Source organism: Triticum urartu, chromosome 4A, assembly GCF_056163025.1.
Source record: "Triticum urartu cultivar PI428250 chromosome 4A, HENAU_Tu73, whole genome shotgun sequence".
In the NCBI taxonomy this organism is placed as follows: Eukaryota; Viridiplantae; Streptophyta; class Magnoliopsida; order Poales; family Poaceae; genus Triticum; species Triticum urartu.
This window is the reverse complement of record NC_141876.1, coordinates 26,659,871-26,670,997: the sequence shown is the minus strand read 5'-3', so window position 1 is coordinate 26,670,997 and position 11,127 is coordinate 26,659,871. Positions and strand designations below refer to the sequence as shown.

Below are 11,127 nucleotides of genomic sequence, written 5' to 3'. Positions count from 1 at the left end.
CAACACACACACGGAGGAGAGTGATCTGCACACTACCACCGTTTGATCCTGCTGCTGCTACAAGTCAAAATTCTACGGGGCATAAGGTAGATGGATTGCTTCACAAAACAAAAGAGCAAACCAAGACCAGGATCGCAATACTTCCACAACCACCTCAAGCAAAAAGGACGCAAAAAAGAGAGAGGCCATCTTGAGCCCTCCTTCCTCCTCGTGATCCACTGCTGCATCCTGCTATGATTACTCCGCCATGCCCCATCCCAGAGGGACAGCAGCCGACACAGGCGGAGTTGCGATCATACACGCACATAAGTGAAACAAAAAATATTTATATACGCATCTTGTATTATTTGCACATTTTCTGCTCCCTCCAGAATAACAAGTTCATAAACTGCATTTTAACGTGCTGTTTGGATTATTTTTTTCTTTTTCTGCAGACGCCGGATTTACCGGATTATCTAATACCAAGACTAAAGATGCGATTCAAAGATGTAGAGAAAGAAAGGGAATTTTATAACAGATACGCCAGGCACGCTGGTTTTGGAATCAGGAAGACGAGTGGAAATGACAACCACAAGTATTTTGTTTGCGCCTTCCAAGGGATACACACATCTTCTGTTTTAGAGGCCAATAGGAAGCGAAAAAAACATTGCAGAGGACGGGCTGTAATGCAAGAATGAGGGTGAAGGTGCAGGAAGATGACACATGCGTGGCACTGGACATTGAGTACAAGCATAATCACCAGCTCATGCAAACTGATGACATGCTGGTATTTTTGCACTCACACAAGAATTATGACCCCACTATTCTGGAGTATGTAAAGCTCTTGCAGTACCATGACATAAAGCACACAACAATCATGTCCATGCTATCTAAAAATGAAGATGGAAGCTACTTCCTAAGGATGACCGGACGAGACCTACTAAACCAGTAAGTATTCAAACACCCACATGCTGCAATGTAAAAATAGCATCCTAGCTCACAACCCCTTTGATAGCAAAAATAACAAATCCATGTTGGCGTGTGATTTGCAGGAAAGCTATGAATGCAAGGAAAGATGATTTGGATGATGTATTAAAACTTGTTTCATTCTTCAAGGACATGAAGGCAATAAATGATGAGTTTTTCTATGACATCCGAGTGGACAAGGACAAGTCAATTAAAAACATTTTCTGGTCCAATGCAAGTTGCCTAGGAGCCTATCAAGACTTCGGCGATTGCGTAACATTTGACACGACTTACAAGACCAACAGATTTCATATGCCCCTGGGAGTGTTTGTTGGAACAAACCATCACTTGCAGTCAACGATATTTGTTGTTGCCCTGATAAGAGACGAAGATGCAAAGTCGTTCAAGTGGTTGTTCAATACATTTCTACGGTGCATGAACAACAAGCACCCAACTTGCATTCTAACAGGTGAGTTCAAAAAAAACTCCTCAAGTTTCATCATCTTTTCAGTCTATGGGTCTCTGTTGATTGGGTACATTTGTTTTTTCTGAAAAATATGTAAAGAATGTAGTTTAACCACTGTTAGCACAGAAGTCCAAACTAGCAATACAAGAAAGCAAAATTATCTGTCACATGTTTAGAAAAAAAGTAGTTATGAATGTGAAGTTCAAGTACATGAATCATAGAAGTTCAAGGACGAAGCTGTTAGATAAAAATATGTAGCATGTTCAGAAAAACATAGTTATTTATGTGAAGTTCAATCACTGCTACCACAGAAAGTTCAACAACACTGCTGTAAGAAAAATTTTGAGTGTGACACTACTAGTTTGTTATACTACTAACTGTGAAGTTCAAGCACTGGTACCACAGAAGTTCAACAACACTGTTGTAAGAAAAAAATACATGTGACATTCTTAGATAGCCATACTACTAGATGTGAAGTTCAATTACTTGTGCAACATAAGTTCACCATCAGTACAAAAAAGAATCAAGTTTCATTTTTTTAATTTGATCAGACCAGTGCCCATCGATGGCGAAAGCTATACCACAATCATTTCCAAACACCGTCCACAAGCTATGTCGTTGGCACATATTGAAGAAGTACAGGGAATACATCGCGTTGCTATACAAAAAGTATAAAACATTCAAAGAGGAGTTCACGGCTATATTGAACTGGCCGCTGATGCCAACGGAGTTTGAAGATGCCTAGGCTGAACTCGTGCACAAGTACCACCTGGAGAACGACCAGATGATGATGCAGCTCTGGAGTGATAGGAAGATGTGGATTTCAGCATATTACAAGAACATTTTCGGTGCTATAATGACTTCCACACAACGAAGCGAGAGCATGAACCACGTGCTAAAGAAAGGGTTTGTCAAGGGGACCCAGAACCTACACAAGTTTGCTAGGCGGGTCAATGCTTGCATACAAACTCAGATGCAGAAGGAGAATGAGCAAACAATGGCCAGCATGGTATGATGACAAGTACAAAACACCACCATCATGTTCTGTTTACCTTCAACATGTGCACTTTGAATTTTAAAAAATGAAACCCACGATTCTGCTTTGACTAATATCTTACTTTTTGACATGTGCAGACCAATCCTGTGACAAAGACAACTTACGGCTACGAGGAAGACATCTCTATCAAGTACACGAGAGCCGTGTACACCGAGACGAGGAATAGGATGAGAAAGGCCACGCTATTTCGCGCAAAGCGTACAGCAGAGTCCACTAAGTACCTTGTGTACTACCACAACAAGCCTGGCCATGATGATGAAGAAAGATTTTCCTGGTCAAAGCATGAATTCCAGGTTGTAGCTGACCCAGACAATGAAATATACGAGTGTGAATGCAAGCTCTGGACACACACAGGTGAGCGGGAAAACAAACTCATTAAAAAGCTAGACTAGTAGTATCATATCAAAATTTATGAAACTCAATGCTGGCTCACAAACTATGTATTCTGCATTCATCGTAAAATGCAGGCCTGTTCTGCCTTCACATCATGAACATACTAGACTACCTGAAGCCTGACAAATTTCCAAACAAGTATATCCTAAAACGGTACACAAAGACTGCAAAATCACAGCCAACCTTTGATACAAGGGACTACAACACAACCGCATCGGATGGCAGCTCAAGGCTATCGAAGCAAGACATCTTGCTGCAGCTGAATTTGATGGTTAACAAGAAAGCGATGAGATGTGACCAGCAGTATGAAAGAGCCTACTATGTTCTCAAGAGGCTCATGGAAGAGCTTGATGCAATACATTCAGCAAATCAAGCGGATGCTGACGAAAGGATGGCTGAAGAGGACGCTGAAATTGAAGATGACCTTCACTATTATGCAGCTGAAATGCTCAACGCCGTCGCTGAAGCCAACCAATGCAAGCAGGGTGATGGCCGATCAATGGAGCAGCGACAGCAAGAGATGATGAAACTACCGCTGTATTCTGAAACAAAGAGTAGGAAGAAAATTACTGTAGCAAAGAAAAGTGACAAGAGAGCGCAAATAAAGGCACCACCTACAGGAAGAGTCGTGATGCTCGATGAGAATGGAGTGCCACTTGGACACAGGAAATGTAGTGTGTGCAACCAGTTTGCGGGACACAACAAGCTGACTTGTCCAACACTCTTGGAAAGAAACAATGCCGAGGAGGTCAAGCAACCCAAATCTCAAAAAGAACAACCCAAAGTTATGGAACAAAAGAAGGGACCACACCCACAGAAAGCAAGCACCAGACTTTGTAGCATATGCAAGGAGTATGAACCACATAATGCAAGAACATGCCCGAAGCGAGCAGATGCTGAAAAGACAAGCAAAAAGCCAGAGAAGAAACAGAAAGCAAAACCCAGAGCCAGCAACAAGAAAGAGGTGGAAGAGGAAGAGGAAGACGAAGACATCGTCGAAGAAGAAGAAGATGAAGAGGAAGAGAACGATGAAGAGAAAGAGGAAGAGGATGATGAAGAGGAAGAGGAAGAGGAAGATGAAGAGGAAGATGAAGAGGAAGAGGTACATGTCAAGCAAAAACCTATACAACCAAAGCCTACGAGGAGCGCAAGGCTGATGAACAGTTAGAATAGGTCAATTAACACAATGCAAACTTATGTCATGTCAATGTCCAGAATATTATGTCATCCCCTTTTATTGTTGAACTTTCAAAGAAGTCCTGGTAACATACACTGTGAAGTTCACATAGTATTACTGCAGAAGTCCTGGTATGTTATGAGATGAAGTGCTATGCTGATGATGTACTGCATGAAAGAGCAAGCAGTAATAAAATGAAAAACATACACTGTGAAGTTCAAGTAATATTACTGCAGAAGTCCTGGTATGTTATGGGATGAAGTGATGTACTGGTGATGTATTGCATGAAAGTGCAAGCAAGAACAAACATGAAAAACATATACTGTGAAGTTTAAGTAAGCTTACTGCAGAAGTCCTGGTATATTATGGCAGGAGGTGCTCGTGTTGTATTCCATAAAAGTGCAACCAGCAAATAATCATATAGTATTGAAGTTCAGGTCAGCTTATAGAAGAAGTTCTTGTATATAAAATCGATGTAGGAAAAAAATATGCTTAAAAAATAAAGTTTCACCGCATAAACTATGGATAGCAAGCCTAAGACAACGCGTTCAAATGTGAAGTTCTACTTGGATACGTGCAGAAGTTCATGTACAATGCCGACAAAAGATAAAGAAACGTCAACAATATTTCTGCATAGATTTACATATGAAATACGTTCACACTTGAAAAAAACACAAAAAAACAAATATAGATTCTACGCAAAAGCATACATATTGGTTGGGTTGAACATTATCAATACATTACACAACACAAAATATCCTCTCCATCTGAAACCAGCAGCCCAGCCACATCTCAAAGCAGAAGTTCAAGTCTACGATCATATGTTGGGAGCCCGAAAATAAACAACACAAAAAATCAAGCAGTTAAACCAAAACCGAGGCAGAAGTTCAGGTACATCTGTTGGGGCAAAAACATTCAACACATGGATACTGAAAAAACGACGCAGTACATTGAAATTCACAAAGCCAAATCATTCTTCAAACCAAATGCATTTGTCCACAATATCATAAGTAATAGTGCTGCACCTATAGATACACAAATTACTAAAAACATTCTTACAACCAAATCTTTACGGAATTGTTCCAATCATTATCAAACATAAAAATCTGTACGAAATCAAATCTACAGATGAAACTAATGCTTCGAATTCACGGGCTAAAGGACTGGATCTCTTTAGGGAGCTCTGAACGCACGACTTCATTCTTCTCGCTAAAAATCAGAGTGTGCATGAACTCAGCCTTCCAGTCATCTGTAGCAGCCTGCAAACAAAACAAAGGTGAAAACGATGGTTTAGTAACGGATATCTAAAACCACAGCAGGAGCGTCTCAGCAAAAACACACAAGAATAATCAAACGATGATAAGACAAGTGTAGCGACCAGACCTCAAAAAATCTGATCTCTGTGCTCCGGTGTCATCTCTGGATCAGTAATGCTGACACCACATAGTACTCGGAGGATTTATAGCAGAGTAACAATCACACACTTATTACATCGAGTGTCTCAAAAGAGAACTTATTACAATAAATATGGCTTAAGGCCATCTAATAACGATAACAGCGGAAGGCTTGGAAGATAAGTGAGTCCATCAACTCCAACGGCATCACTGAGTATAGAACCACGACCTAAAACTCCTCAATCGTCGTCTGAAAAGTCTGCAACATTAACGTTGCAGCCCGAAATGGGTCAGCACATGGAATATGCTGGCAATGTAACACATAGAGAGTAATGGAATGAAACAGCTATACTATATGCATATTTGGCTGGTGGAAAGCTCTATGGTTACAGTTTTGCGTAAAGCCAATTTTTCCCTACTTCAAAGGAATAAAATTTATTTAACTATCATGGTAGTTGTTAAACATTGAGAATGGTTGACAGCATTCTCAATCCCAATTAAGCATCATCATTAAACATAACCCAATAAAATTAATTTAGAGTAACATGTTGAGATTCACATGATAATTCAGGTACTAGATACTCAAGATGTCCATAACCAGGGACACGGCTAACCATGATTAGTTTATTACACTCTACAGAGGTTTGCGCACTTTTCCCCACAAGACTCGATCGCCTCCGTTGGGTTTCTCGCACTACATGGTGTTTGAGAAGACGGATGACCGAGACATAGTCTTTCAGAAGCGCTAGCACCTTACGATCGGGTAGACCGTACCACCTACATCCCCTACATCTGCTACTCTACCACTGTAAGAGTTCGCACAACTTAGTCAACTATGCTAGAGCCCATAATAGCTTGTGGCTGCACATGGAAGTTTCTAGTATGAATAGTCTCATGATCCCTTTGAGCCTGGGTGGCGGTCCAAAAGAAAACAGGCAAGTCCTGGAATACCTAGGTGCCTCAATCCACCCAGATGTGTGTTTAAGTTGCCACCTTAGATGACCATTAATTAACAAAACTCACATCTGTCATGGATATCACTCACCCAATCCACGTCTACTAGCATAGCATGGCATAATAAGCAAACGTAGAAGTAACTCCCAAAGGTTTGATAATAAACAGGTAATAGGTACTACCTCATCTACTTCCCATCCCACAATTTAATTAGATCCTAACCATGCAATGTGTGAGGGTTGATCTAATGCAATAAAACTGGGTAGTAGGAAAAGTATGATCAAAGTGTTACTTGCCTTGCTGATGATCCAGGAAACCTAGCGATTCGAAGTAACAAGCGGCACACTCCGGGTATTCTATCGCAGACAAACAAACAAGCATACAATAAGTACTCAACTAATGCACAGGTAAAACTCAAATAAGAGATCTAACCAGAAGGTTCAACTCAAGAACTCCGGTTGGCAAAAGAATCAAATCGAACGAAGCAACGAAAGTCAAACGGCGAAAGAAAACAACTTCATTCTACTAATCTGGATCTAGGGCAAATTTTACAATAGCAAAATCTTGTTTAAGTTGGTTAAACGGATAGAGGGTTTCGAGACGAAACTCTAGGCGCTTGAATCGCCTGATTCCGATAAACGAGCGAAAAGTTACACTAAAACGAAAATCGGATCAGGAATCGCGATCAGAAAAATCGCGGATTTAATCCGAGAAAAGAAAAACGACGAACGCTCGCTAAATTAAATAAACCGGAAAACCCGATCTATTAAAAAAAATGAATCTAAAAAATCCGACGGAAAACCGATCGGTTTTCTAAAAAATCGGGCACGGATTTCGAGGCGGCGGCGAACCTCGGCGAGCGTGCGGGCGGCGCGGCGCGTGGGAGGCGACGACGGGCGGCGGCGGTGACGAGCGGCGCGGCGGGGCGGCGGCGGCGCGCAGGCGGCGGCGGAGGGGCAGGCGGCGGCGGCGGGGTCAGGCGGCTGGGGCGGCTCGGGGCTAGGGTTCCCCCGGGGCTGGGCCGGCTTATAAAGCCACCTCAGGCCGGAGTCCTAGCCGGACACGGCCCGTAGGTCGGTTCGTTTTTTTAAAAAAAATATTATGCGTGGAAGAAAATTAAAAAGAAATACTAAACAGACTCCAAAAATTCCGAAATAAATTTTTACGGGCTTCTAAAATCAAGCCGCACAAGGTGAACATTTATTTGGGACCTAAATGAAATTCTGAAAAACGCACATTTTTCCTAAATTAAAATAAAACACCGAAAAACTCCGAAATAAAATCCTATTTTATTATTAAATCCTCAATATTTCTTTATTTTGGGAAAGTCATTTTATTCCCTCTCTCATATTTTTGTAATAGAAATGACTGATGATAAAATAAATAAAATCAAATGATCCTATTCTCAAAATTTGAGAAAACTCAAATATGAAAATAACGAAATCCCCAACTCTCTCCGTGGGTCATTGAGTTGCGTAGAATTTCTAGGATCAACCAAAATGCAAAATAAAATATGGTATGCAGTGATGATCTAATGTATAACATTCCAAATTGAAAATTTGGGATGTTACATAAGAACGAAGACAGAACATACTTCCACATCACCAAAATCTTCAACAATCTCATCGCCATCATACGAAGAGCTGAACTTCACGGCAAAGAAACCACAATCATTACTCTTCTGCTTCGGAACATCGATGAAAGTCGGCCTCTTTGCAATAGTCACCCAGTTAGGCTGCTTGCTTGCCTTGTATGCAGCCTTGCCGTACACCTCCTCGAGCAACCCAACAAATCTCTTCATCTGCCGGAAATAACAAATTTAGATGAAGTCAAAAACATGTTAACCAAAATAGTTAAGTTTAGGTACATAAAAAAGCGACACTTGCATAAGATCCACCTAAACAAAATAGCAGAAGTTCAACTTCTAAATGACAGTCAGTTCAAGCAGTATTACCAAAACAGAGACAACAACATATTTTGTCAACACAAGGCATAATAAACTTCGTGTCAAACAAGGGAATGTGAAAGGAGGTTCAGGCTAAGAAACACTCACGTTATTTTGGCAGTCCCCGTGGAAACTCGATCGCGACGTTTGCATATTATCGTAAGAAAGTGAATCAAGGATGTCAATGCTCCCACGATATCTATTCAACACATACACACTGTAGTGCGCCATTGTGCCAATTGGCTTGAATAGAATCAAGAAAACCTGCCAAGAATGAAAGGATCGGTGAACACAAACTATAAAAGCATATGTACTGAAGAACCGGCATGAACAAAAACTTCTTGACAAACTCAGCAAAAGGATGCACATGAAATTAAAAAAAAGCAAGAGTTATGAAAACCTAACCAGCTTTGCGTTAAGAAGGTCTTCTTCCTTGCGAACAAACATTGGGAGGAGGCCAGCAGATTTTTTTGCATCAAACTTTGGAACTGTTGCACCGAAGAAATCATACTCCAGGCAGTACTGTGCATTCACAAAAACACAATTAAAACACCTCCCAAATGCTACTACAACAAAACTAAGGCAAAAAGAAGGAGATAGGGGTGCAAAGAACTAAAACCTGTATGAAGTAGGGACTAAGTACAACCCTGTCAGCACTAGTGAATATCTCAGAGGTCTCCGGCTTATCCTTACACAAATTTATGAGATAATCCATTATGTCTCCTTCCATCTGCTGCCCTTCACCGAAAAGCGTATAAAGGACATCTCCTGTGAGGTCAATCACAATCGTAGGGATGGTAAACATGCAGTAGCTTGTCCTGCAGAATACAAAAGGATGGTAAAAAAATATTAGAAGTTCAGATACAACAACAAACAGAACTTCAGACACTATAACTCAAAATGCAAGAGGAGACATAAAACAGAAGTTCAGATACTACAACAACGGCAGTTCAGACATTACAACAACAGAAGTTCAGACACTACAACTCCAAGGCAAGGGAGCGACAGATGAGGGTAACTCACTCAGAATACTTCTCCAGACCGTCTTTACTCAACACATACTGTTTCAACTTCCGGGCCTCGGATAGATGAGGGTAACTGTATTTTTTCAGGGGAGCGACAGGAGAACGCCACTTCAAAGGCAATCTTGATGCTCTCTTGGAGGAAGTTATGTTCCCAGACTCAACTGCCGGTTTCCTCCTGGTGATCACAACATTCTTCCCACCTCTACCAGCAACAGTACCAGCAGCACATTTAGCATTCTTCGGGTAAGCAATCTTCTCAAAATCATCATCAGACGAAATAACTTCTGCTTCGGCTGCTTCAACTGCATCAGCCTTCCTGTAGCAAGGGGTTTTGGGAGTACCACGAATACCACCAGCCTGCTTCCCCAACTTGGAAGGAATAAGGGTCCGAGGTCTATCATCTCCTATCGGAGCTGTACTCATTGGTTCCTCCCTAGGCTGGTATTCCTGTGACCCGAGGAATGAGTAGTGGTAATCGGTCAGCTCCAACGGTTCCACTGTCAAAAAAAAGGAAGAGAAAACATCACCATTAAATACAACTGAAGTTCAGGAACATCACAATGTGCAGTCCAACTAATAAAGATGACATGGTTACTACTCAAGCTGACCTAAAAAAATTAGTTGCAGTAAAAAACTAAATGAAGTTCAGGCACAACCAGAGGCACAGTTCAAGATAAACCGATGAACTGTAAATCATTCAACTACAGCTAACAAAACAGTGGAAAGGCATCATCTCTGAAGTTCAATTATAAAAGAAAATGCTCATATCCATTTAAGCAAAACAAAACACACAAGCAAAATTAAAAAATATAGAAATGAAGTTCATGTACAAAGAAAATGCTCCTCTCCTTCCGAAACCAGCAGCCTAGCCAGACCTCAAGCAGAAGTCCAAGTTCAGAGAAAAATATGAAGTTCAGGTAGAATAAAAGATGCAGTGCAGGTAAGCAGTACAAGTTCCAAAATACTTACATGTGTAGTAGCCAAACAGAGCTTGGAAGTCTGTCTCAAACAGGTTAGAAGAAGCGATTGAGTACAGCCACGTCTTCCTGATATCCCCAATATTCTCATGGGAATAATTTGCAAGAACCCCGTCATGATACGAATTAACATTCGTAAGCATGAAGAATCCACAGTCGATACTGCCATCAAACAAAGTAAAAGAAATAGTGTTAGGACAGAAAAAGAAAGCCAACGAATTAAACACATCGCAACTTAAGTACAACTACAGTTAAACAGATGTGATAAAGAGAAAAATTCGAACTCATACTTGTTTTGCTGCTGGGGGTCATCAATCCAATCCAGAGGGAAATTGTTGATGCTAATAGGACTGAAGGGTGTCTCCCTATCGTTGTTGGCATCCTTCCAAAGCCTCTTGATGTTGTCGGTCATCTGTCGAAATAGGCGTACCGCACATTCATCTTTTGGTCCATAGTAGGAATCGAGAAGCTGGAACCTTGAATTCTTCAGGTCAAGGAACACCGACACCCAATGACCGACACCACCCATGGATATCATGGACTAAACCAAACAACAAAGAGGGAAGGGAATGGGGAAAGAAGAGAGAAGCATGCTCCTCTCTTCATGGATCCTTGCCTAGACCAGTGGCAGTACTGGAATGATCAACCTCCTCTCCATAGCTATCGCTTTCGGTATCTTCATCGTCATCTCCAGCAGACGTTGCAGCGTCGTCAGGAAGGACACCAGCAGCAGCTGGAGAATCTGAAACAAGAAAAACTTTTGGTTGTGCCTGTACAGCATTAACATCAACGGA

At 41.3% G+C, this 11,127-nt stretch overlaps 1 protein-coding gene across 1 annotated transcript; it reads left to right on the top strand.

The window, feature by feature from the left end:
- Positions 1 to 673: 673 nt before the first annotated feature.
- On the top strand, positions 674 to 2,156 carry LOC147974579 (protein FAR1-RELATED SEQUENCE 5-like). The gene is made up of 3 exons (XM_087520083.1): positions 674 to 927; positions 1,032 to 1,414; positions 1,963 to 2,156. Exons 1-3 carry the CDS (start codon positions 674 to 676, stop codon positions 2,154 to 2,156), a joined length of 831 nt encoding a protein of 276 aa, XP_087376209.1.
- Positions 2,157 to 11,127: the final 8,971 nt, after the last annotated feature.